Here is a 27,536-nt window from a genome sequence, read left to right as displayed (position 1 = left end):
CATTAGATTGAGAAGTTTAACACTCAGACTGCATTGACAATTGAGATCTGTTTGAGAATTCAAAACAATCAAAATTGGATAAAAAGGTATAAAATTGAGAATATTTACAAAGACGTCTGAGATTTTTTGCATATTCATTCAATTACCTGTGTGATGCTCCTATCTCAAGATTGAATTATTCATCTTCATAAAAGTAGGGGTTGAGGATTTATTTATTTACACAAATTTCCTGAAATATTTAATTTTCCAATAGCAATCATTTATCTTTTTCATTATCATTTATCATCTATCAAATATTTATCTTCGGTAAATGGTCGAATAATAAAACTGGAGAATATTTAAAAACTACAGGAGTATGGAAGTTCGCATAACATCAAAGTAAAACAGTTCAACAGACGACATCCAGTCCTATTGCTTCCTCAGTACTTCATGCGGGACAGCATCAGTTCCAATCAGCGCAGACACTGGAGAAATTCTTGTCAAGCAGGATATTGTTTTCATTTAGTTTCCCTAGCTGGAGTTTGCACTGATTGTTCCTTCAATGGATGTATTGTCTCATCTTCATCATCTTCATCCTCAAAGTCACTATTATCAATTTCATTAAATATATCACTTAATCGGAACATGTGTTGTTGTGGCTGATGGATATCTTCCACTTGGCTTTTTGTGCAAAGCATCGTCTCCATTTTTGGAATTACGTAGTCATGTAAGAATTCTACAATAGCTATAATTAAAAAAAAATATTTGCACTCTTTAGTATTGTTCATGACTTTTAATTTATCAAGGTGCAATGGTAATATAATCATTAATAAATTTTCAGCTATGGGTTTTCAAAGTTTAGGCAATCTCTGCATTTAATGTAAACCAAATAGTAACGTAAATCACTGTCTCTGGGCAACTAATGTTCTAGCTACTTAAACAAATGAATTGAAAGATGATGACTCAGTGTTTTAAAACTCTACAGCACAGTGCAACATTATATCCTTTCAAAACTTTCTCAGGCAGAATTCAGTACAGGTAAATTAATTATAAACATGAAAAAGCCTGCAGATGCTGGAGGAACTCTGTAGGTCAGGTAGTATCTATGGAAATGATTAAATAATCAAAGTTCTGGCCCAAGACCCTTCTTCAGCACTGAGAAGGAAGGGGAAAGACACCAGAATAAAAAAGGTGATGGGAGGAGAAGGAGGCTAGCCAGGTGGGTGAGAAAGGACAAGGGCTGAAGAAGGAATCTGATAGGAGAGGAGAGTGGACCATGGGAGAAGGGGAAGGAGGAGGGGACTCAGAGGGAATGATAGGTAAGTGTGAAGAGTTAAAAGGCCAGAGTGGGGAATGGGAGATGAGGGGAGGAAGGGAATTTTTTTTACCGAAAGGAGAAATTGATAATTCATGCCGTCAGGTTGGAGGCTACCCAGACGAAGTACAAGGTGTTGCTCCTCCACCCTGAGGGTGGCCTCATCTTGGAACAAGATTTGGCCTTGGACAGACATGTTGGAATAGGAATGGGAATCGTAGTTCAAAATGCTTGCCCCACCTGGAAGTTCTGCTTTTGGAGGATGGAATGGAGGTGCACGACGAAGCGGTTCCCCAATTTATGATGAGTCTCACCAAAGTAGAGGAAGCCGCATCGGGGGCACCAGACACAATAGATGACCTCAGCAGATTCACAAGTGAAGTGGTGCCTCCCGTTTGAGGCCCTGAATGGAGTTAAGGACAAGGTGAACGGGCAGATGTTGTACTTCAGCCGCTTGCAGGGATAAGTGCCGGGAGGGAGATTAGTGGGGAGGGATGAATGGACAAGGGAATCGTGGAGGGAGCGATCCCTGCAGAAAGCAGGTTATATAGTTTGTACACAAAACCAATTAGAACTCCTAAACACACAGATCAATTTAGAGACACATAAATGCTTTGATGAATCTAAACCCAGATGGTTAGGAACATTTCCAACTAGTATGTAATTCCACTCATCTTTTCATCGATAGGAAACATACTGAATATACTAAATATGAATTAGGAGAATATCTGTTTCCTTTTCCAGATATATAGCTTCAATACTGATTTATTTTCACAATAAAATGGGTTAATATCCAAATTGAGATTCATTTTCTAATGAACCATGTAATTTTTTGAAAGGAGGAAATGTAGGACAGTAAACATCAGAAATCAAAATACAGTTTCCAAGAGCATGTTGTCAAGGATGCTGCAGCAAGGTTAAGTATTGCTGCTCATTAAATATCTTGTGCACTTGGGAAGCACCGGTTTTGTGCTATTAATTGAGAATAAGTAACTTTTTGGCCACCAGTAAACCTATATACTTCATAGTCCAACTTTGCCGTCAGCAACTTTGCTATCATCAAGATGGTAGTACAGCAGTCTGAAGACCAAATACTCAACGTTTCAGGAACAGCTTCTTCCCCTCCAACATCAAATTTTTAAATGGACAAGAACGCTACTTAATTTTTTTTTGCACAACTTAATTTAATTAGCTTACTTAAATTAATTTATTTTTATATACAGTATATTTCACATTTCTTTTTGTAATGTATAACTGTTTATTATTATGTATTGCACTGCTACAAAACATCAAATTTCCCAACATATGCCAGTGATATTAAATCTTATTCTGAACAAATGATTAGGTCTTTATTGAATAAAAAGCTAAGGAGGAGGCAAAATAAAAATGAGATTCAGACTTTGACTCTAAGGTTATTTAAGAAAAACTAGCACTATCATAATCTGATGGAACGAGTCACTTCATTAATAAGTTAAATTTTCAATGCCACAGAAATTGTTTTAGTGCAATTAACAATTATTAATTACACTAAAAGAGAATTTGAATTCTTGGTCAGAATGAACTTGGTAAACTAACAAAGTTTATTTTAATATTAAATTTAGATGGTTGTATACCTGCTTCATTTTAGTACTGCATCACTTGCACTAATTGAACAATTTGGATTACTAAGATCAATGCAAAAACCATAAGGATCATGCAATTCACCAAGTTTATTGCTTTATCCTCTACTATTCCCCAAATGATGTCAACACTCTAGACAAAATGCTGGAGGAACACGGCAGGCCAGGCAGCATCTATGGAAAAGAGCAAATAGTCAACATTTCGGACCAAGTCTCAGCCAATTCTTTTCCATTGATGCCACCTGGCCAGCTGAGTTCCTCCGGCATTTTGTGTGTGTTGTCTGGATTTCCAGCATCCATAGATTTTCTCATGTTTGCCAACACTCTAAGCCTTGTGTGCTCTTTACGTGATTGAACAGTTGTTTTTGTGAATGGAACTAGCCCCACAATTCAGAAATCTCTATTTGGTATGCTGCACATTATAAAAAGAAAATAAATCCCTACTCACAGGCCAAGCCTGTTCATTGGACTTTACAGAGCCCTAATTAAGCTGCTCAGTTTACTTAGCAAATGGAATATAACACGTAGATATAAACATTATTATAAAGGACAACTATAATATCAAGAAATATGCAATTGTGAAATTAAGAATACTACAAGTCCAATGAATTGAGTAAGCATCTTAAGCATATTTAATCAACTTCTAGAACAGCCTTCCTTTCATAGAAAATTCCTTTACTTTTCCTATTTTCAATTAATGTTAAATAATTTTAGTTACAGAATGAAGAGCCGCAGATTAAAAACAGTAATGTTTCACAATAGTGCTGGAAAAATGTGAATGCGACAGCTCTATTTCCCCATTTTTCCAATCTTATTTGCGAAATTCATCGGACTATTTTTCTAAGAATTATAAACCAATGTAACAAAATATACTGAGAACTATAAAATCTGAGGATTCATGCATCAGCATATATTGCTAGCTGCATCATATTCATTTGACAATGAATGAAGTTCATGAGTAATTAACACTATTAAATGTTCTTTTTCAATTCTATAAACAATTATTGTTAGACCAATTATAATACCCAACTACAGTATTGTGTAAAAATCTTAAGTATATATATCTAGGGTGCCTAAGACTTTTACAAAGTACTGTATTTGTCAATGTGGAGTGGAAAATGACTTTGTAAATCTGGCAGGAGCAAAGGATATTGGGAATTGTGAGGGTACAGCCCCGTGGGAGAGGTGTAGGACAGGTGGCAGAGTAGGAACACGGGGGTGGGGGGTTGGCATGGGTGCAGACACACCCAGTTCTGAAACACCAGGCAAGGCCATTTGATTCCAAACAACTGAGTAATCGTTCATTACAGAATGTCTCTCTTTGCCTCTCACTCTCTCCCCTTTCCCTTCCCCTTTTCCCAACCATGATTCCCCTCCCCGATTCCACTCTCAGTCCTCAATATCAGAATCATTTATCACTCACATACTGTATGTCATGAATTTTTTCTTTTGTGGCAGCAGTACAGTGCAATACATAAAATTACTATAGTACTGTGCAAAAGTGTTAGGCACCCTAACTATATCTATATCTAAGACTTTTGCACATCCTTAGCAGGGATCAACCTCAGTTTCAAATGGATCCCAATGATTCAACGTTTTCTGCGTTGACGAACTATCATGAATTGTGGATAGAATATTAAAAAAATACATAAGCACAATAATAGCAGTAAGGTTACTAACCTCCGAAGGACTTCTTGGACCAGTCAGGTACATAACGGGATTTTAATCTATAGAACATCCTTTGAATGGCTATAGGTGGAACATCTCTAGAAAAATAATAACAGATACACTTTGCTCTCAGTTCTTAATGAAAATAATTCTAAGGAAACAAATGCCAACATGCATTCAGTTGACTGGAAATAAATTCTTTTCACTTAATGTGTGAAATTAAGGCAAGAAAATTTCTCCACACAGAAATAAACTTGTATTTTTAATGGCTTACAAATTAATAAGTCTAATTAAACTATTAAATTAAATACTGGAGAATTAAATGCTAAAAAGCATAGACTTAGGATAAGAGGTCAGCATTTAGTTCTCCTCTTAGTTTTGAAGCACCAAATCCAGTTGTTGTTATTATCTTTATGTCATTGCCTTTTTGAAATGAAAGTGAAGACAACATTGTTTACCCAACAGCGCTGCAAAGTTCCTCCCAGTCCACCTCACCAATGTCATCAACACCTGACAGGTACAACCTGCAAAATACAATGGATATGGTTTATATCTAGCTTCTAAAGACTCTATTTTAATGTCTTTGCCAAAGTTGCACTAAATATGTCTCTATATATCACAAACAAGAGAAAATCTGCAAATGCTGGAAATCCAAGCAACACACACAAAATGCTGGAGGAACTCAGCAGGACAGGCAGCATCTATGGAAAGGGGTACAGTCGACATTTCAGGCCAAGACCCTTCATCTGATGAAGGGTCTCAGCTCAAAACATCAACTGCACGCTCTTCCATTGATGCTGCCTGGCCTGCTGAGTTCCTCCAGCATTTTGTGTGTGTTGCTCTCTTTATAAATAATATATTAATTGTTATTGTCACATGTTCTGAGGTGAAAAGGTTTGTTTTGCATACCATCCATTCAGATTTCATTACAACAGTGTGTCGAGGTGCTACAAGGGAAGATAACCAAATGCAGAAAAAAATGTAACAGCTATAGAGAAAATATAGTGCAGGTGGACACTAAGGTGCAAAGCCACAACAAGGTACTGGGGACCATTCAATACTCGTATAACAGTGAGATATAAGCTGTCCTTGAATAAGGTGGTACACTTTCAGCCTTTCCTGTCTTATGCTTTGATGGCTGCTTTACCAAAATATCAAATGAAGATCAAATCAAGTTCAATTATCATTCAAACCATGCATAGATACATCTGAATGAGACAGCATTCCTCTGGGGCCAAGGTGTAAAATAGCAAACAACTTCAAAATAGTGAGTAATATTCCAAATAGCGAGCAAAGAAACATATTCACTCAGAAAAAAATCATATATGTATTAGTCCAAGACCCTGAGTGACAATGTCCAGCAATTGATGGTACAGTCTCCCGGCAATGTGCAGATAATTGCAATCTGCCTGTCATTCCACCCCCTGAACACGGGAGGGCAGCACTGAGAGGCCAGGCTCCAGCTGAGTGCAGACACCACACTGTAACGTCTCCACGTCTTTCATCTGGTCTGCAGCAGCAGGCAAGCTTGAGGCTTGAGGCCTTGTCCTTGCTTCAACCGAGGCTGCACAGCTCCCACGTCATCTGCCCTTCCACCAGACAAGGGTAACTGGCCTGCAGCAAGTTACATTATCACCGTCCAGAGTCTTGCGATCACAAGTGAAACATCCGAGGCAATCTCCTGAGGTTATACTGCAGCAACTTCGATGCTTCCAAGTAGTAGGCAGCAACACGGTCTGCAGCCAGATCACCTCCTCTGACATCTTGACTGTCTCCTTTCCTGATATCCCGGCCAGCCCCTTTGACACTGTGGCCTGCTCCGCCGCCAGCACCAGTCCAACTACTCCGATCAATGAGCAGCTCACTGATGGAGTAGACCTGCGGTAGTTGAAGTTCTTGGAGTAGAATTGTCTTTGGATTGTAAAGTAGCACCTTTGGTTGGCCCCTAAGAGGCCGTTGCATTAAGTAAGATTCATAGCAGCAAGAACTGTAGATCAAGTCCAAGATGGGGGTGCTGGTTTCTATTTTGTGTTGAGTTGTGTCTACCCCTCTCTGCGTTCCTGTCATTACAGGCAGAGGAGCTGCTATGCTTTCTATGGTACATCAAAATAAAATCGGTGAGGGTGAAATGGGATAGGCCAAATTCCCTTAGCCTCCTGAGGAAGTAGAGGGCCTGGTAACTTTTTTTTTTGGTTGCAGTGTTGACATGGTAGAACCAAAGCCAAGGTCTAAATATATTAAATAAAATAATATATTCATAATTATATAAAATTAAGTAAGTTAATAATAAAAAGTGGCACAGTAACATAGCTGCTAGTATAATGTTTTATGGCACCAGTGGTCAGGGTTTAATTCTCACTGCTATCTGTAAGGAGTGTGTATGTTCTCTATATAACTGCATGCTTCCCCTCTGGGTGGTGAGGTTTCCTCCACTATGTTGGTGCTGGAAGCATGGTGACACTTGTGGACTGACCCCAGCAGACGCTTGGGCTGCGTTGGTCATTGACGCAAACAACGCATTTCAATGTGTGTTTATGACAAACAAAACTATAACTTTATTTTTAATCTTTAACTTAGACAATATCTAGTTCTAGTACAAGCTTTGCTCTCTGTTGTGATCATTAGACCATGTAAGTTCCATAACATCTAGAATCACAAAGCTGTGGCCAAAATTATGACTCAGCAGTATAATAAAATCTGATCAATAGTAATATTTTTGGTATAGTATCTTGACATAGTACAAATAAAAATATCATCAGATAACATTTCTCACTCTTATTATTGCTTTGGGTATAACTCAACAATTGAGCATCATGCTATATCATATTATTGGTAATATGTTTGTTTCTTCAAATACCTTAACTGGATTTTTTACCTCTTGATGAGATTGATATTTTTCTGGTTACAGTTAGTATTCAAGGCCATCGTCTTGCCAGACATTTTTGCAGTCAAGATGCTCAACCTATTTCAGAATAAAAGTAATTAAAATCATCACAACTATTTTGCTTATCTTGAAAGACATTGATAATTTAAATTTAGTGACTTAATGAATTAGCAGACATTGATGCAAGAGCAACTCATTTCAGCTCCTGTGGGAACACTTCTGAATTTGTTTCCTCCTCTGGTGCAGGAACACTGTTGCAGATTTGCTTGTTACCTGAAACATTCAAACGAGGCACGACTGTATCAGAAGATCCACCAACCACGTCCTATACGTACTTTTAAGTTTTGGCATAACAACCTTGCTTCTCCCCTAGATCATCATCACACTCTGGCACATGCCAAGGATTCTCGGTTTCTAATCACACACAAGTTGCATTCTTTGTATTATAATATCTCTGCCCTTCATAACATACTTTCATTTTGGGCTGTAACTTTTATTTTATCCATACTGTCAATGTTTTATTTTGTATTGTTGACAATCCAAGATTTAACTACTAGCCATCAAGTATCCAACACAGTCAGTCCTTTTAATTACAGTCAGCTCTGTGAATCAAGGCCACATACTGTCAAAGACACTATCATAAAAATTCCATAATACCATAAAACAGAATTGGGCTATTCAGCCCACTGAGTCTGCCCCACCATTCAATCGTGGCTGATTTATTATCCCTCTCAACCTGCCTTCTCCCCATAACCTTTGACACCCTTACTAATTAACTAACACCTATCAACCCTCACCTTAAACATACCCAATTCATATACTGAAGGCTTCTAAATCAAGAAATACTTGCTGCCAAGAGTAAACAATCTGACACTGACCTATGTGAAAACAATGAACTTGCCTTTTTGCTGATCCATCATTATGGATTTCCTCTGTGATACCAGAGGGCATACACTTAAGTAGGGAAGGCTAATTTCAAAGGAGGTGTGCAGGATAAGCAAGATCTTTAGTAAATAGAGTTGACAGGGTCTGGAATGCACCGTGTGAGGTGCTGATGGTGGGGGCAAAATTGATAGAGGCATTCTTAGATATGCACATGAATGTACAGGAAATAAAAGGATATGGACCTTGTGTTGGCAGAAGGGATTAGTTTCACTGAGTACTAATTTAACTAGTTCAGCAGAACTTTGTGAGCAGAAGGACTCGTTCCTGTGCTGTACTGTCCTATGTCCTCCGATGCATTACAGTGTAACATCAGCTGTTTTCTTCTGAATGACGCTAATCAGTGTTCTTCCATATCTACTCTTTTGCTGGGTATGAGGCAATTTTTGAAGCATGAATATTTAATCTACAAGTATCTGGTTAGCTTTCCTGTGTTAATTTTGCAGCTTTTGTACCGAGTTTAGTCTGCAGAGATTATGCTGATTCCCCGGCCAAATCAGAAATCCCAAACGTTGCTCACTTATTTGCCAATGCCGCAAAGTTTGATTTGTAAACCTTAACAGTAAATGCAATCTTGTAATATCTCTGCCAGGTAATCAGCCTGCTGATCCTATGTCTTATCCTAAGAGAGAAAGCTGTGTGGTTGCTATGTAACTATTAGGTAATCCGCACTTCCTGAATTCAGTTCAAGTATTTTTAAAAATTTTATCATCTTAATTTTTAATAGTTTTAGCACTGTTCTGAACGCCAGAATCTTTGTTAGGTTTTACACATGCCCATGGCAGGGAGTTTATAGAATAGGCTGTCCCAAGTTTAGTTGCTTCATGGGTGGAATGTATCATCTTCTTTTCCTCCTCTCCCTCTCACTATGCTAAGGCCCTTCTACCAAGTGCCTCACCTTTTATAACTGAATCACTTTCAACCCTGGGAATAAGATACTGGCCGTCTATTCCATCTACCCCTCTTATAATCTAGTAAACCTCTGTTCGGTCTCCTTTCAGCTTCCACTGCTCCAGAGAAAACAACCCAAGTTTGTCCAATTTCTCCTTTTCGTACATGCTCTGCAGCCTTGCCAAACTTCAGCATTCTACCAGCACTGGGGCCCCAAAGAGGACTGTATTGGCTCCCTTCCTATTTACCCCGCATACATCGGACTTTAGATGCAACACTGAGTCATGTCATCTGCAGAAATTCTCTGACGACTCAACAATAGCTGGGTGTATAAAGGGAGGACAGGAGGATGAATAGAGGGCCCTGGAGGAAGACTTTATCAAATGGTGCAAGCTGAATCATCTGCAGCTCAACATCAGTCAGACAAAGGAGATGGTGATGGACTTTAGGAAGACTAAGCCTGCCTGCTCCCCATTACTATTGATGGTGAGGATGTGGATGTGGTGAGGACCTACAAGAACCTGGGGGTGCACCTGGATGACAGACTTGAGAGGAGCACCAACACACAGTCACGTACATGAAGGGCCAGAGTCACCTCTACTTCCTGAGGAGACTGAGGTGCTTTGGAGTATGCAGGCCTCTCCTTCACACGTTCCACCAGTCTGTTGTCGCTAGAACAATCTTCTATATGGTTTTTGCTGGGGCAATGGCATCAACATGGTTGATGCCAACAGGCTCAATAAACTGATTAGAATGGTTGGCTCTGTTATAAGAGTAAAACTGGACACACCAGAGGCTGTGGTAAACCAAAGGACCCTATGGAAAATCATGGCAATTCTGGAAAATGTTTCTCAGCCTCTGCATGCCACCCTGGCTGAACAGAGGAGCACTTTTAGTAATAGACTAAGACAACTGTGCTGCTCCAAAGGGTGCTATATGAGGTCATTTTTACCCTCGGCTATTAGGCTCTATAATGAGTCAACCTATAGCCAGGGAAGAGATGACCCCCTACTGTTAGACTGTTTGAGGTAACTTATTTTATATTCTTTCTTACTTCTTTTCTAATATTTGTATATCTGTGCACTTGTAATGCTACTGTGACACTGTAATTTCCTTTGGGATCAATAAAGTATCTATCTATCTAAAATGGGGCAACCAGAACTGAATGCAGCCCAACTAGTTTATTAAAGCCATAACATGTTTTCCCAATGCTCAACTCCATTCCTCAATGATTAATAGCAAGCATGCCACATGACTTCTTTATCACCTTATCAACCTGTACAGCCTCTTTCAGGGAGCAATGGACTATCCTCTCAGTACAAACAAGAGAAAATCTGCAGATGCTATAAATCCAAGCAATTTTTCAATCAGACTACAGCAAAAGAAATACTAACAGGATAGATACAAAGAACACGTAAGATATTGAGAAATATTACAAGAAAAATGTTACTCTCGTGTTTTTGTGCTGTAACTATTTAATTGAAAAACATTCCAATAACCTTTCAAGTTCATCCAAAATACAAAGAATAAAAATATTCATTATGTAACTGAGATGGCCATTAACTTACCATTTCTGCCTGCATTGCAACCAGTTCCGATGTTCCATTTGCTCTGCAATTGCAGACCAAGGAAGTTTCTTGTATAATTTTTCACGCAAGATTGAATTGGGCACTTTTGAATCTGAATCCGAGATTGTTAGATTATCGGGTAATTCTTGCATTCTTTCTTTAATTATTTTCTCCATTATCTTCATTAATGCCCTCACTTCCTTTTTACTCCAGGGTCCAGTTTTCAAGGCTGATTAAAAATCGATTCAAGAAAGTTTTAATTTTTTTTTCATTTATTGAAATACAGTGAGGCGTAGGCACTTCTGGCCCTTTGAGCTGCACCACCCAGCAACCCCTGATTTAACAGGGATAACCTACCACTCAGTAGGCTTTTGGACTGTGGGAGGAAACCGGAGCACCCGGAGTAAACCCACACGGTCACGGGGAGAACAAAGCATACAAACTCCTTACAGACAACAGAGAATATTGAAACCGGGCCACTGGTATTGGAAAGCATTGTGCTAACCACCACTCTACTGTGCTGTCCCAGGGTTTTGGCCATACAGGGTTAACCCAACAAGAAACCAGACACAGTCAGAACCTTAATTCACCATAGTCTTTCTGATTTTTGATCTTATTTATAGTTAAAAAAACAACAATATTTCAAATAAAATAGACTTAAAGGATGAAATGATGGTGAGAAAAAGCTCCCTTGGAATATAAATTCTGAGACCGAGTAGGCCAAATAATTTGCTGTTGAGCTGTGAACTCTAAATAAGTTAATATAGCACTTTAACAACCATAAGGCATCCCAAAATATTTCAGAAGTGCTTAAAATAGAATAGCTACTGTTATAATGCACGGAGTAATGTTAATTACAGGAAAGAGTCTAACATGGATAAAGCAGTGGCTGATAAGCAGGAGGCAAAGCGTGCCAGTGACAAGTGGCATTCCATAGGGGTCTGCATTGGGACTGATTCTTTTTACACTAAATTTTAATGATTTGGATGATGGAATTGATGGCTTTGCTGCAAAGTTTGCAAATGATATGAAGGTAGGTGAAGAGGCAGGTAGTTTTGAGAAAGTAGAGAGGCTACAGATGGACTTGGACAGATAAGGATAATGGACAAAGAAATGGCAGATGGAATACAGTGTCGGAAAGTGTATGCTCATGCACTTGGTAGAAGAAATGAAAGAGTTAACTTTTTTCTAAATGGAGAGAAATATATTTTAAAAACCCAATGGAGGCACAAAGGGATTTGGGAGTCCTTGTGCAAGACTCCCTAAAGGTTAAATTGCAGGTTGAGCCTGTGGTGAGGAAGGCAAATGTGATTTTAGCCTTCATTTCAAGACAACTAGAATATAAAAGCAAGGATGTAATATTGAGACTTTATAAAACACTGATGAGCTCTCAGTTGGAGTACTGTAAGCCATGTTGGGCCCTTTATCTTAGAAAGGATGTGCTGAAACTGAACACGGTTCAAAGGAGGTTCACGAAAATGATTTCAAGATTGAATGGCTTGTCATATGAATGGTTTGATGGCTCTGGGCCTGTATTCACTGGAATTCAGAATGAGGGCTGACTTCATTGAAACCTATCAAATGGTTAAAGGCCTTAATAGTGTGGATGTAGAGAGGATGTTTCCTATGGTGGGAAACCATAGCCTCAGAATAGAGGGGCGGGCATCCTATTAAAAACGGAGATGAGGAGGAATTTTTTTAGCCAGAGAGTGGTGAATCTGTGGAATTCTTTGCCACAGGCAGCTGTGGAGGCCAAGTCTGTATGTATATAGACTTGTTGAAAGATTGGAGCGACTGGGCTTGTATACACTGTAATTTAGGAGGATGAGAAGGGATCTGATTGAAACATATAAGATTATTAAGGGATTGGACACGCTAGAGGCAGGAAACATGTTCCCGATGTTGGGGGAGTCCAGAACCAGAGGCCACAGTTTAAGAATAAGGGGTAGACTATTTAGAACGGAGTTGAGGAAAAACTTTTTCACACAGAGGGTTGTGGATCTGTGGAATGCTCTGCCTCAGAAGGCCGTGGAGGCCAATTTCTCTGGATTCTTTCAAGAAAAGAGTTAGATAGAGCTCTTAAAGATAGCGGAGTCAAGGGATATGGGGAGAAGGCAGGAACAAGGTACTGATTGTGGATGATCAGCCATGATCACAGTGAATGGCGGTGCTGGCTCGAAGGGCCAAATGACCTACTCCTGCACCTATTGTCTATATTTAAAGCAGCGTTTGATAGATTCTTGATTGGTCAGGGCATGAAGGGGGTCAGGGAGAAGGCAGGAGACTGGGGCTGAGAGGAAAATTGGATCAGCCATGATGAAATTGCGGAGCAGACTCAATGGGCCAAATGGCATAATTCTGCTCCTATAACTTATGGCCTTAATTAATTTGAACATAACAATGAGCTACAAATAACTAGATAGATAATGCAATACAAGAGATATTTCTGATGCTGGAAATCCAAAGCAACAAACACAAAAAGCTGGTGGAACTCCACAGGTAATCAATGGGAAAGAATAAACCGTCGATGTTTCGGGCTGAGGCCCTTCATCAAGACCGGAAAAGAAACCAGAATAAGAAGGTGGTGGGTGGGTGAGGAGGGGGGAGGGCAAGTCGTACAAGTGAGAAGGTGATAGATGAAGCCAGGTGAGTGGGGGAGGAGAGATGAAGTGAGAAGCTGGAATGTGATTGGTGAAAAGTGTAAAGGGCTGAAGAAGGAACCTGATAGGAGAGTGGACGATGCAAGAAAAAGAGGGAGGAAAGGCCGTAGGGGAAGGTGATAAGCAGGTAAGAAGAGTCTGAGAGGTGAATGGAAGAATAGGGAAGGGGAAGGGGAAGAAATGACCAGAATCAATGTTACAGAAACTAGATAATGAAATATTCTGGTTTATTGGTGTTGGTTAATATTTATTAGTTAGGATAATACAAAGACACACCTTCCTATGATTTTTTTTCATGAAATATACTGAAGAGAATCTCGTTTTAACACATTATGCAAAAAAATCTGCTCTGACAATTGGGCATTCCAAGTAGTCCTACATTAAATTGTCAACTAATGTTATTTACTGTAGAGTGGGGCCTTGGATTTCAGACATAGAGACAAAAGTTATTAAAAAAGAAGTTAATTATTTTAACTCATTTATCTATTGAGTACATTCATGTAGAAAAGTGCCTGGAATTATACAAATACTCAACACTAATTGCACTCCAATAACATGTAATTTAGATGTTACATTAAAAGATAAAGTAGTTGAAAAAAGATAGCGATTACATACTTTCATAAAGTAATAAGCATTGTTGTAATTAACTTACATTTCTTTAATAATCTTGCCCGATTTAAAACAGAGGTATCACTTCGATCCATGAGTTTACCAATTTTGATCCACTGATTCCCATGAATTTGGAGCAAATGATTCAGTTTCTTCAATTCTTCTTCTGTGTATCTAATAAGAAGTAATATTTCTTTATCAAACTAAAAAGAGATATGGCCCACTATAAAACAATAGAATTTCCCACATAAACACAAGTCATCTGGGATCATCAGGATGCTGACTTTTTTTTAAAAAACAGATCTATTAGCCTTCCTATTTAATTCATTTGAACGTACTTCATATCTGCCTAACTCTCTAGATTTCTGATTAAATGATAAACTGAGAAAGCCAGAATAAATTTACCTCACAAAATGACTGTAAGTGTCTCAAATTCAGATGAGAAAGGGTAAACAGAAAATGGAGTCACGAGACAAGGAGTAACCATGAATTAAATCGTCCTGAATTAAATTTTACAACTTCCTGCGCTTTTTGTTATTGCAAAGATGTTAACCATTTTTAACAATCCATACAAATACTTAAAATGCTATATATACAAAATATTCCACATTACCTACCTGCCTTTGCATCGATTAGGATCAAACATCTTCTTAGCTCGCTGATAAACACACTTCCACGGTCTTGGAATGCCTTCAGCTAGGAATTTCAATATAACATTGATGGATCATTAACAATGCACGAAAGAAAACCTAGAAATTATTTTGACTTAACAAAGGAGAAACTAAGAATCAAATGGAAATTCAGAAATAACACCCACATTTGCCAAAAATATTAACAGTATGATGTAAGTTGCAATCAATAAAGTAATGCACTGAGGGTTGATGGTTGCAGATCATAAGATATAGGAGCAGTAGGCCATTCGGCCCATCGAGTCAGCTCCACCATTAAATCACGGGCTGATCCAATTCTTCCAATCATCTCCACTCCCCTGCCTTCACCTCATACCCTTTGATGCCCTGGCTATTCAAGAACCTATCTCTGCCTTAAATACACCCAATGACTTGGCCTCCATGGCCACTCATGGCAACAAATTCCAGATTTACCACCCTCTGACTAAAGTAATTTCTCTGCACCTCAGTTCTAAATGGACGTCCTTCAATCCTGAAGTCATGCCCTCTTGTCCTATAATCCCCTACCATGGGAAATAACTTTGCCATATCTAATCTATTCAGGCCTTTTAACATTTAGAATGTTTCTACGAGATTCCCCCCTTCATTCTCCTGAACTCCAGGGAATATAGCCCAAGAGCTGCCAGATGTTCCTCATATGATAGTCCTTTCATTCCTAGAATCATTCTTGTGAATCCTCTCTGAATCCACTCCAACGTCAGTATATCCTTTCTAAAATAAGGAACCCAAAACTGCACACAATACTCCATGAGTGGTCTCACGAGAGCCTTATAGAGCCTCAACATCACATCCATGCTCTTATATTCTATACCTCTAGAAATGAATGCCAACATTGCATTTGCCTTCTTCACCACTGACTCAACCTGGAGGTTAACCTTTAGGGTACCTTGCACAAGGACCCCCAAGTCCCTTTGCATCCCTGCATTTTGAATTCTCTCCCCCATCTAAATAATAGTCTGCCCATTTATTTCTTCCACAAAAATGCATGACTATACACTTTCCAACATTATATTTCATTTGCCACTTCTTTGCCCATTCCCCTAAACTATCTAAATCTCTCTGCAGGCTCTCTGTTTTTTCAACACTACAGCTCCTCCACCTATCTTTGTATCATCAGCAAATTTAGCCAAAAATCCATTAATACCGTAGTCCAAATCATTGACATACATCATAAAAAGCAGCGGTCCCAACACCAACCCCTGTGGAACTCCACTGGTAACTGGCAGCCAGCCAGAATAGGATCCCTTCATTCCCGCTCTCTGTTTTCTGCCGACCAGTCAATGCTCCATCCACACTAATAACTTCCCTGTAATTCTATGGGCTCTTGCTAAGCAGCCTTATGTGCAGCACCTTGTCAAAGGCCTTCTGAAAATCCAAGTATATCATGTCTACTGAATCTCCTTTGTCTGTCCTGCTTGTAATTTCCCCAAAGAATTGCAGTAGGTTTGTCAGGCAGGATTTTCCTTTCGGTAAGGATGCTAGTTAATATAATGCCAAGTCAAAGACTTAAATCCACACTAGGGGAATAAAATAGAACAATGAATATACCTAATTTAGTACAGAATAAATTACTCTGCTTGAGTTGTTTTATTCTTAACATTTCATCAAAGGACTCGGAAACATGGAAAAACTCCCACTCAGATTGAATTCCAGTTAACTCCATTAATTCTTTAACGTTTTTCTGCAACTGCTCATTTTCTTCCTTTGTAAATCTGCCTTGTCGGATTGGAATTCCTAAACACACATTAAAAAGAAAGTTATTAGATTTGATATTAAAAACAGTAACAAAAAAAAGTAGGTATTTTTAATTCATCTCTTAACCTGAAGTATGGAGATGGAGAAGATTCAGCAGCATAGACATAACCATCAAATTCCCTCTGCAACTGTAAAACACTTCATAAACACAAAATAATCTGCAGATGCTGGGGTCAAAGCAACACTCACAACACGCTCATATACCTCAGGAGCAACACCTCATATACTGTCTAGGTAGTCTCCAGCCCCTTGGTATGAACATAGAATTCTCCAACTTCCGGTAATTCCCTCCCCCTCCCTTCCCCTATCCCTATGTCACTCTGCCCCCTCCCCCAGCTGCCTACCACCTCCCTCATGGTTCCGCCTCCTTCTACTACCCATTGTGTTTTCCCCTATTCCTTCTTCACCTTTCCTGCCTATCACCTCCCCACCTCCCTTCCCCCACCCCTTTATCTTTCCCTTTACTGGTTTCTCACCTGGAACCTACCAGCCTTCTCCTTCCCACCCACCCCCCACCTTCTTTATAGGGCCTCTGCCCCTTCCCTCTTCATTCCTGACGAAGGGTTCCGGCCCGAAACGTCGACCAATCTTTTCCACAGATGCTGCCCGACCTGCTGAGTTCCTCCGGCGTGTTGTGAGTGTTGTAAAACACTTCTGTGCTTTAACAGATGAAATATATTTGCTTAAAATATAACAAACCAATAGAAAAGAAAAATAAAGAGAAGCACAATTAGAACCAATCGGGGATCAAAATCTCAAGTTGCTATCATTCGGTGCACTGTTGATTCAAGTACTGCTCTCTTTGGAGCACACAGCCTAGCCACGCACTAACGCACAACAGTGAAGGAACAGTATCACCAGATGAGATCTATCAAGCTATATAGCCAATCCTATTAATATCAGAGGAGCAATGACCTTTCCAGACCCGTATTTCACTTTCTGCCAAACAGATTGGCTCATCGGTCATTTTATTTATCACTTGGCTTCTGACAATTCGCTCCTCCAACACAACTAACTTTGAAACTAATTCAGTCTTGATCGCAGAAACGTATATTGTCCGATACAAGATTTAGTAACAAAAACTTCAATGTACGGTCAGTCAAACAATGGTAAAAACCTTATAAAATCATAAATAATTTGAGTGCTTGTTCTTAATTCCAAGTACTTTTAAATATTTCCTTCTCCTTTAACCTATACATATACAGCTTAGCCTTCCTGGTAACAACTAAAATCTGTGATAGCAAAATATCCATGACTAGGCAAAGTTAAGAAATGCAATATTATATTTTAGTTAAATGATAGAACCTGTCCGTTATCGTTCACAGCAGAATGAAATTTATCTCGTTCATCTGCATGTTTAAGATAACGAGTTTCTCTATGGTGTGTTATAAACGGCTCACCTAGGACCTCCAAAGTAGCTGCTCTGTGCACACCAAGTGGCTCCAATTCTTATACTACATTAAAAATTATTTTCAAATTTGCAAAACAATGCATTATACTTCCATGCTCATGCAATGATTTTCCAAAAATAAGTTTTGTCTTTCCTGGCAAGATGTAGAAGACAATTGCAGTAGAAGATTGTTTTATCTTGGCTTCTAGGCAAGATTGTGAGCAGTGGGTTGAGAGTCTTCGCAATTATTTATCTGACACAGCAGAGGATGCTCTGATTTCAGAAGTGGAGGATTAGGGATTTAGCCAGCAATTTGCTGTGAGGCATAGGAGCAAATGTCTAATACCAAAGGATGTGCATTGGAGGTGAGAGGGGGTTGGTTCAAAGGGGATATAAGGGGCAAGTTTTTTTTTAATTCAGAGAGTGGTGGATGCCTGGAACACACTGTGTGGTAGAGGCAAATACATTAGAGGCTTTTAGGAGGTGTTTAGATGGATGTAAGGAAGAGGGAGGGATATGGACATGGTGTAAGGTAGGAAGGACTAGTTTCTTGGGGGGAGGTGGTTTGATTTACCTTTAAACTGGTTCAAGGCTGAAGGGCCTGTTCTTGTTCTGTACTGTTCTATATTCTATAAATAATTTTACTGAACGATGGAGCAGTTTCTTGGAGCTGTATGAACCATTCCCGATACCGTATTTTAGATTTTTATGGGCAAAGATTATGATCTAAAGATAAGGGTTAACTTTATTTGTCAAATGTACACGGAAACGTACAGGTAAATGCTCTGTTTGTGTCAATGACCAACACAATCCGAGGATTGCGCTGGGGGCAGCCCGCGAATATTACTATAATTTCAGCACCAACCAAGCACGTCCACAATTTACTAGACCTAACCCATACGTCTTTGGAATATGGAAGGAAACCCATGCAGTCATGGGGAGAATGCACTCCTTACAGACAGCAATGGGAATTGAATCCCGATCTCCATTGCCGGCAACGTAAAGCATCAGATTATCTGCTACGCTAGCATGCTACCCAGTTGAGATGTACGGTAGTCACAATTTAAATGTCTGAAATTCATGAGTAATGTTTAAATCATTTTAGAACAAACAATACGCTGCATTTAATTATAATGTAATTAATGATAGCTTGCTTCAATCTTCTTGGATCTCCACTCTCCATTCCAATGCTGTCAGATACAGAAAGTCATAGATTACATAAAAGTACAAAAAAATACCTATTTCAGGCATGATAAATGAAGGACTTTCCTGCAAAACACACACTCCATAAAAAAAACCTTTAGCTTGCTGAACACCAGAGCAGAAAATCTGCTCAACGAAATCACACAAATTACCACTTCTTAGGCAATTTGTTTCTTAGACAGCTCACCACCAGTTGCTTTAAAAATATTATAATTGTTACTTTAAAACTTAATTTACATTTTCTCTTAACTTTGAATATGAAAACTAAAAAAAAAACTTTGCAATTAAAATCGCAAACACGAGGGATTCTGCAGATGTTGAATATTCAAGCAACACATATCAAAGTTGCTGGTGAACGCAGCAGGCGAGGTAGCATCTCTAGGAAGAGGTACAGTCGACGTTTCAGGCCCAGACCCTTTGTCAGGACTAACTGAAAGAAGAGCTAGTAAAAGATTTGAAAGTTGGAGGGGGAGGGGGAGATCCAAAATGATAGGAGAAGACAGGAGGGGGAGGGATGGAGCCAAGAGCTGGACAGGTGATTGGCAAAAGGGATATGACTTCCGCTAATGCCCCAGCTCCCCCTCGTACCCTATCCGTTATTTATATACACACGTTCTTTCTCTCTCTCTCTCTCCTTTTTCTCCCTCTATCCCTCTGACTATACCCCTTGCCCATCCTCTGGGTTCCCCCCCCTTTCTTTCTCCCTGGGCCTCCTGTCCCATGATCCTCTCATATCCCCTTTGCCAATCACCTGTCCAGCTCTTGGCTCCATCCCTCCCCCTCCTGTCTTCTCCTATCATTTTGGATCTCCCCCTCCCCCTCCCACTTTTAAATCTCTTACTAGCTCTTTCTTCAGTTAGTCCTGACGAAAGGTCTCAGCCTGAAACGTCGACTGTACCTCTTCCTAGAGATGCTGCCTGGCCTGCTGTGTTCACCAGCAACTTTGATGTGTGTTGTTTGCAATTAAAATATTCAAGAAATTGCTCAACAATAAATTAATGTTAAGTGAATAAACACATTAACAAATTGGCTTTACCTTCTTCTTTAAATTTTTCAAAACGTGGAAGATCATATTTATACATGCTATGTAGTGTCCCAGCTGCTAGCGTTTCCGCACTTGGAACAAAATCTTTGAGGAGCTCTGACAGCTGGGATTTAGACATCTGCATGGCTGCATTTTCATCAAGAGTTTTGCCTTCTTCTTGCGACTGCTCAACAGATGTGTTATTAAAATTATTGTCAGACACAATCACACGCTGTTGCTCCTGGCATTTCTTTTTCTGTTTCTTCTTTGTTTTCTTGTTTGATTTTGCAATGGTCCTGGGTGTAATGACCATCTGTAATGTGTTCTCACTGCTCAATGCAGAGCACTGCAAGGGCCCATCCTGCCTCACGTTTGTTTTGCTAGATTTGCACTTAGATAAACTGCTTTTCTTTCGCTTTAACTTTCTGGAGTTTTTGACAGCTCCTTGGCAAATTGTACTGGAATTATGGAGTTCTTGTTCAGCTTGTTCTGTAACAATCCCTACAGTTTCAGTACTTTGTATGATCGTGGAGTTGTCTGTGGCTGTGTTCTGTGAAATCTCAATTGCATTGCATTTTACTTTTCGTTTCTTTGATGACTTACCATGATTTTCGAAGTTTGCAGAGTAATTCTTTTCTACAGCAGTTTCAAATGGGAACAGGCTGCTTTCTTTACATTTCTTCACACACTTTTGTAAATGTTCAGCGTCACTGAGGGAAGTGTTACACTGCATTTTCTTCTTTTTCTTGCACTTTTTGGTTGACGTGCTCATATCAACATCTGTAGATTCTAAAATTTCCCTCTCTTTGTAAGGATTTCCTGTAATGGTTTCTATACCACCTACTGCCGATGGATCAGAGCATTCTTCTTCCTTCTGACTACCAGCCTTCCTTATTGAATTCTGTACCTGTTGTATATTCCTTACTGGAGTACACTCAGACACTTCACCACCCTCTGCTAAATCAGAACAGTGCTTCTTTTTCTTCTTTTTCCCAGCTTTGCCACCCACAGACTTGGGATTATACATTGATTGTTGTATTGATTCTTTTGCAGGAGTCTCTGAAATATTGTCACCTTTCAATAAAATACTATAATTTTTTTCTTTGGTAACCTCTATCTTAAATTTAGATGTATCTCCCTCTTCGACCAAGCGAAAATGACGATTCTTCTTCTTTTGTTTGACTTGATTGCCCATCAACTTGGAGGGTTGCTTCTCTTCCTCAATCTCGACTGCACATTCCTGTGAAGCACAGTCACCTCCCACTGACTTGCCATGATGTTTTTTCTTTCTTTGCTCACAAAATGACTTATGATCTTCCGTTTGTAAACTGTCACATGCAACTCCTGATCTGGAATGATTTTTCTCTTCCCTCTGTTCCTTTTCGTCATCACCAACAAGTAGATTATTCAGAACCAAGTCAGAGTCTGCCATAAATGAACTGTCAAACCTTCCCAATGAAGTGGATTTGTTTCTCTTTTTCTTCTTCTTCTTTTTAGCATTGTCTGTTAGACTGAGATTTTGCACATCTGAACCATCACACTGTCCTTCTGATCTAAAACTATTTTCCCTTTCACGTTTCTTTTTCTTCTTTGGTCTTGCGTCTTCACTTACAAAGGGACTTGAGTCTCTTTCACAGTCCACTTTAACAGTCTCTAAATTTTCACGTTTACCTAATGATTTGGTGCATCTTTTCTTTTTTTGTTTCCTGTGTCCGTGTAACTCGGGACTTTGCATCACTTGGTGATCCTCTGCAATAGAAGTCTCTGGATTATATTCTGGGAAATGAGAAGAAAGTTCCCTTGCTGTATTGTCACCATATTTACGTTTTTTACTCTTACGTACTACATCACGGACCATACTGCAGCTTCCTTCAAATGTATTGTCCTGCATGCAAGAATACAAAGAAACATTGATTTAATCAAAATAAACATTTTTGACCATTATATATTAAGCAACAAGATACACTATTCCTTTTTTCAACATGGAACTAAACCAGTTTAATAGCAGTAATAACCAGACCCTGATGCTTTACAGTAGTGTGTAAAAGTCTCAGGTGTGTATATATATCTAGAGTGCCTAAGACTTTTGCACAGTACTGTATTTGTCAACGTGGAGCAGAGAGCAAGTTTGTAAATCTGGCAGTACCACAGTACTATGTAAAAGTCTGAGGCACTCTAGCTATATATATGTCTAAGACTACTGTATTTCAACTCAACCACTCACCTCCAGGTTATTCTGAATGAATAGTGTACAAATATGTAGTCACCAGCATTCATTTGTTCCCTCGTAATCATACGCACTATGGATATCCAAGTAGCATCATCTCACACTGGATCGGCACTTTCAGTGCAGTAATAAGATCATAATTGCAATTGTTTTACAGAAAGTGACAGCGATTTCGATGTAGTGACTGACATCAACTTAGAGACTAGCTAAGAACTGGAATTCTCCCTGGTCTGTGGCTAAAAGTTCACTTTAAAGCCAATATAACACAAAGCGGCCATGGGAAACTGCCGGGATGCGGTGCATCTCTCGCCTAGGCGCTTCTGTCCCCCAATCATCTAATCTCTGCCCGGGCGCTCACGCCTGTTGAAGATGAGTTGAAAATATTGGCGGGTTGTCTCCTCACTCACATTTCATCCTGCTTTGAAAGAATGCCCCGTACGATACAACCCTTATATTCCCTGGTCCTCGTCGGGGATGTGAAAAGCAACAAAGAAATCCACCCAATTCATATGTTCCGACGGACCTTCCCATTCCTTATCATTTTTAAACCGCTTAAACGACCAAAAATCGCATTTACCGCTAGACTCTGAAGACTCTTCCCGCGACGGAGACGGAAACGGAAACGGCAGCGCCGCCACGAGGTGGAAGTCCACAGAAAGGTGAGAGGTCACCCAGCCTTGACAACGGATTAGGCGTTGGATACGGTCACCAGGGCAACGGATTCCCAACCGCTGAAGGGTTCGTGTTTTGGGGAAATCCATCAGCGAGACGGATGATTTCAGAAGCCTCCGGGTAAAGCGATACAAGATGTTTACGTTTGTTTTCTGACAACTGTTTAAGGTAAAATGATTTAAATGCCATTTAAAAGCCGATGTGCTGCTGACTTAACGTCAACCCAAGAAAACAGGGATCAAAGTTCAAACACTAAAATATTCTAGTTATGAAAGTGCAATCTTGTTTATTCAATTATTTGACATTTACATTTACGACTATTTTAACTACATGTGTTTAGTGACCTGCCTAATTGTAATTGGACAGTTGGAATGTTTTGATATATTACCAATAGCTCACAGATCTTTTTTTTTCTTTCCCCAGTTCACTTATCCAGCTTGCATCTGACAAGAAGGTTTGGCGTGTGCTTGCCCCTCATTTGGTCAGTTATCCAGCCAAACCCAGGGAGAGTGCGATTCCAGAGTTCATCACCGTTGAAGAATAGTATACGTCTGACCCGGCGATGTTACCTGCTTCATCATGGTCGGAAGCAGATCGTGTTGGAGAGATCAGAGATTCCATGTTCATTAATCCTCTTTTGATAAAGGTAAGGACTTGAGGATTCACAATCCTGCTAGCTGAGGCAAAAGAAAATGCAAGATCCGCTATTGTTTAGTTTTTTAAAAAATCCAAGGAATACAGTAAAAGGGTAAAATAGTGTCTCAAAGTTTTTGGATTATGCACATAGGTTCTTGGAAAAAATCTAACAAGTATGGTGATTTGGGGAGGATTAAAATATGGAAGAGCCCTAATTTATTCTATAATTTATTATTTATAAAGTAATGAACGAATTACTGAAGTTTTTAGTAAAGGATGGATGAACAGAGGAATATTATTATTCTCCAATACTGCAGAAGATTAATGTAATTAACAATAGAAATGACGTTCTACAGACTTTACTGAAAACTATAAAAATTATGTAAGCATGAATAAAACTTTTGTGTATTTGATTATAGATACTATACTAAGCATGATTAACCTTGGCTAAAATATCTCTTAATTGATAATTAAATATTTAATTCACCGGGTGTACTTTTACCCATATACTATATATCATGCCTTTATACCTCACCTGTGGATCTTAGAAAATATAAAAACTCGATCATAGAATTCCTATGAAAACAATGATTTTTAATATTGGCTGCTGTGTAGAAGTCAACATTTTTCAGTTCCAAACAGTAAGTATTAAATGCTCAATTAATTTTAAAATTGCAAGAATATTTCTTTTCAATAGGGAAAAGGGAAGCACTTACATTATATAAGAACATTGAAATCGTAGCCAGAGTTAGCCATGTGGGTATTTAAAGCCTGCTCCACCATTCTTTGAAATCATATCTGATCCTGTGCCTTATTGACTTGGACTACACTCACATTCACTTTGTGTCCAAAAATCTATCAGTCCTAGCCTTGAATTTTCTTATCAAAGCACTCACATCCCTCTTGAGATACAAAATTTTAAAGTTTTGCAATCCTCAGCATAAAAATAATTCTTCTCATCTTAATCTTCAACAGCCAGCTCATTATCTTGAGTTTTCAAACTAAATGGAAGGAGGAGCAGCCTGTTGGCATCTACCCTAAATTCCCTTTCAGTATCTTGAAGTCTGATTGAAATCTTTCAAGAACTGCGGAGATCCAAGAAAAACTTCACAGGCAATGGTGTGCTTTCGAGAATATTGTAATGGAAGGTGTCATTACAGTCAACTGCCACGGCTAAATTCTACAGTCGGCAATAAGATACATGAACATAGAATTTGTCTTAGTGACATTGTTTAAGAGATTAATGTTGGCTTGGGACGAGGAAAGTACCCTCATTCTTCATTAAGCATTATAGGATCTTTTAAATAAACAGAAGCAGTTCTACTTCTGATGAAAGCATCTGGTGTGAAAGATGTTTTATAACACTCTAGAGTGGTATGTCATTCTAATTGATAGCAATTAGCCAAATGCTAGCTGCAGATAGCTCATATGAAGAAAAATTGCAATGTTGTTTCAGATTCTATTTTAGATTAGATTAGATTCAACTTTATTGTCATTGTGCTGAGTACAGACACAAGGCCAATGAAATGCAGTTAGCATGTAACCAGAAATGCAAAGAATAGTGTTATTTACAAAATAACTGCGAATAAAAAGGTAAGTGCTACAGCATACAAATATAGAAGTACTGAGGCAGTACAATACGGATGCAATACTGCTTAGCGTTGTGATGTGAGGTTCAGCAGTGTCACAGCCTCAGGGAAGAAGCTCTTCCTGTGTCTGCTGGTGCCGGAGTGGAGGCTCTTGTAGCACCTACCGGATGGGAGGAGAGCAAAAAGTCCATGGTGTTATAAGGGGGTGTTGGGAGCAGACCCAAATGCAAGACACAGACACCGAAGTACTAGGAACAGGACAAGGTTTATCAAGAAAGCAAGGGGAGTCAGGAAGAAACGACGCTGAATATGGACACAGACCCTGGATGAGACAAGAACATTAGGCCTGGGCTAGGACCAAGACTAGGAAAGTGGGACCAGGATAAGGAATTTGGAACTAGGAGCCTGGGCTAGGACTCCGAGCCAGAGACTGGACAGGGACCCGGAACCTGGGTCTTGACTCGGACTCGGACTCGGACCCCGGATCCAGGCGAGGACGAGACGTGGCTACAGGACTGGACGTGGAACTCCTGCACAGGACGAGGCACATGGACAGGACGAGAACACAAAGCCTTGACTTGGACTGGGCGAGGCTCTTGGACATGGCTTGGACTGGGCAAGGCTCTTGGACGTGGCTTGGACTGGGCGAGGAACTCCAGCGCAGGACGTGGCTCTTGGACTAGATTTGGCTCAGTTCTTGGACTTGGCTTGATTAGGCTCTTGGGTACGGGGCCGGGACCCTTCCTGGGACACAGGGCCGGGATGACTGCCGAGGAAACTGTCAGGGTTTCAAATGGGGAGGGGAAGGGAACAGTCCAGCAGGGAATCCTTGGTTTGCAGAGGTATTTATGTGCCAGCCCAAAACGAGAATCAAGTGCCTCAATTAAGGCACCCAATGGAACAAGGGAAAACAGGAAAACCCAGACTAAGAGTCGATGAACCAGACCATGAACCGGAATGCGGATTTCACGGACTGGACAATGACACATGGTTAGGGTGAGATGCATCCTTGATAATGCTTTTCGCCCTGCCCAGGCAGCATTTATGGTAGATGTTCTCAATGGTGGGCAATTGGGTGCTGATAATCCGCTGGGCAGTTTTCACCACCCGCTGGAGTGCTTTGCGGTCTGATACGGGACAATTGCCATACCACACTGAGATGCAGTTGGTGAGTAAGCTCTCAATGGTACAGCGGTAAAAGTCCGTCAGTATCCTGGGACAGAGGTGAGCTTTCTTGATGCTCCGCAGCAAATAAGGGTGCTGTTGCGCCTTTTTGATCAGGATGGAGGAGTTCAGGAACCAGGTGAGATCCTCAGAAATGTGGACACCAAGGAATTTGAACCTTGATACACGCTCCACAAAGCTCCGTTGATGTAGATGGGGACGTGAGTGTGGCTCCTAGCATGCCTGAAGTCCACAATGATCTCCTTGGTCTACTGGGTGTTAAGGGCCAGCTTGTTGTCAGCACACCACGTGGCCAAGTGCTGGACCTCGTCCCTTTAGGCCGTCTCATTATCCCCTCTGATCAGGCCAACCACCGTGGTGTTGTCTGTGAACTTGATTTTGGAGTTAGAACCGTGTACAGGAACGCAGTCATAGGTGAAAAGGGAGTACAGAAGAGGGCTCAGCACACAGCCTTGAGGCATGCCGGTGTTAAGAGTGAGAGTGGAGGAAGAGAGGTTGTCTAACTTAACTGATTGGGGTCTGTTAGTCAGAAAGTTGAAGGTCTGGTTGCGGAGGGATGAGCTAATACCAAGCTGGCGAAGTTTGACAATCGGCTTGGAGGGGATCACAGTATTGAATGCCAAACTAAAGTCAATGACCAGCATTCTGATGTAACAGTTAGGGCTGTCCAGGTGGGTCAGGGCAGAGTGAAGTGCCATGGAGATGGTGTCCTCTGTTGACCTGTTGGTGCAATAGGCAAATTGATGGGGGTCCAGGGTAGTGGGCAGACAGGATTTCAGATGTGATAGAACCAGTCTTTCAAAGCACTTTTCAATGATGGGGGTGAGTGCAACTGGGTGGAAGTCGTTCAGGCCCGTGGCAGTGGAATGCTTTGGCACTAGCATGATGGTGGCGATCTTGAAGCTTGTGGGGACAACTGCCTGGGCCAGGGACAGATTAAAAATGTCCATGAACGACTGCACTGCACAGACTCTGAGAACACAGCCAGGTATTCCATCCAGACCAGCTGCCTACTGTACATTCACCCTGCT

General features: G+C 40.1%; 2 protein-coding genes across 3 annotated transcripts in view; one reads left to right on the top strand and one right to left on the bottom strand.

Moving 5' to 3' along the window:
• On the bottom strand, positions 1 to 23,059 carry LOC140186164 (uncharacterized). Of its 2 annotated transcripts, none has more exons than XM_072240097.1 (10): positions 23,001 to 23,059; positions 20,209 to 22,081; positions 16,373 to 16,558; positions 14,753 to 14,831; positions 14,179 to 14,309; positions 10,867 to 11,095; positions 7,457 to 7,543; positions 5,040 to 5,105; positions 4,594 to 4,679; positions 1 to 724 (listed from the first exon to the last, which is right to left on the bottom strand). In XM_072240097.1, the coding sequence occupies exons 2-10, from the start codon at positions 22,052 to 22,054 to the stop codon at positions 498 to 500; spliced, it is 2,937 nt and encodes a 978-aa protein (XP_072096198.1). In that variant the 5' UTR covers positions 22,055 to 22,081; positions 23,001 to 23,059; the 3' UTR covers positions 1 to 497. The 2 variants fall into 2 exon arrangements, with proteins under 2 accessions (XP_072096198.1, XP_072096199.1); XM_072240098.1 differs by lacking the exon at positions 23,001 to 23,059 and adding an exon at positions 22,421 to 22,951.
• A 76-nt stretch (positions 23,060 to 23,135) lies between these two features.
• The window catches only part of cfap77 (cilia and flagella associated protein 77), a 156,955-nt gene continuing 152,554 nt past the window's right edge, over positions 23,136 to 27,536 (top strand). Inside the window, exons 1-2 of the mRNA XM_072239951.1 lie at positions 23,136 to 23,263; positions 23,519 to 23,741. Of these exons, the coding sequence (XP_072096052.1) occupies positions 23,658 to 23,741 (84 nt within the window). The 5' untranslated portion in view covers positions 23,136 to 23,263; positions 23,519 to 23,657. The remainder of the gene's footprint in view (positions 23,264 to 23,518; positions 23,742 to 27,536) is intronic.

Source organism: Mobula birostris, chromosome 22 (assembly GCF_030028105.1).
Source record: "Mobula birostris isolate sMobBir1 chromosome 22, sMobBir1.hap1, whole genome shotgun sequence".
Taxonomy (NCBI): domain Eukaryota; kingdom Metazoa; phylum Chordata; class Chondrichthyes; order Myliobatiformes; family Myliobatidae; genus Mobula; species Mobula birostris.
Note: the sequence above shows the minus strand (reverse complement) of the source record. Positions and strands in the feature narration are given on the sequence as shown.

Excerpts from the sequence above, each read along its gene's own strand:
- LOC140186164 (XM_072240097.1), bottom strand. The coding sequence starts at position 22,054 with ATGGTCCGTGATGTAGTACGTAAGAGTAAAAAACGTAAATATGGTGAC. Across the intron at positions 11,096-14,178 it reads GGCAAGATTATTAAAGAAAT|CCTTGAAAACTGGACCCTGG; the intron begins GTAAGTTAATTA and ends ATTTTTAATCAG. Across the intron at positions 4,680-5,039 it reads GAACTTTGCAGCGCTGTTGG|AGATGTTCCACCTATAGCCA; the intron begins GTAAACAATGTT and ends TTATTTTTCTAG.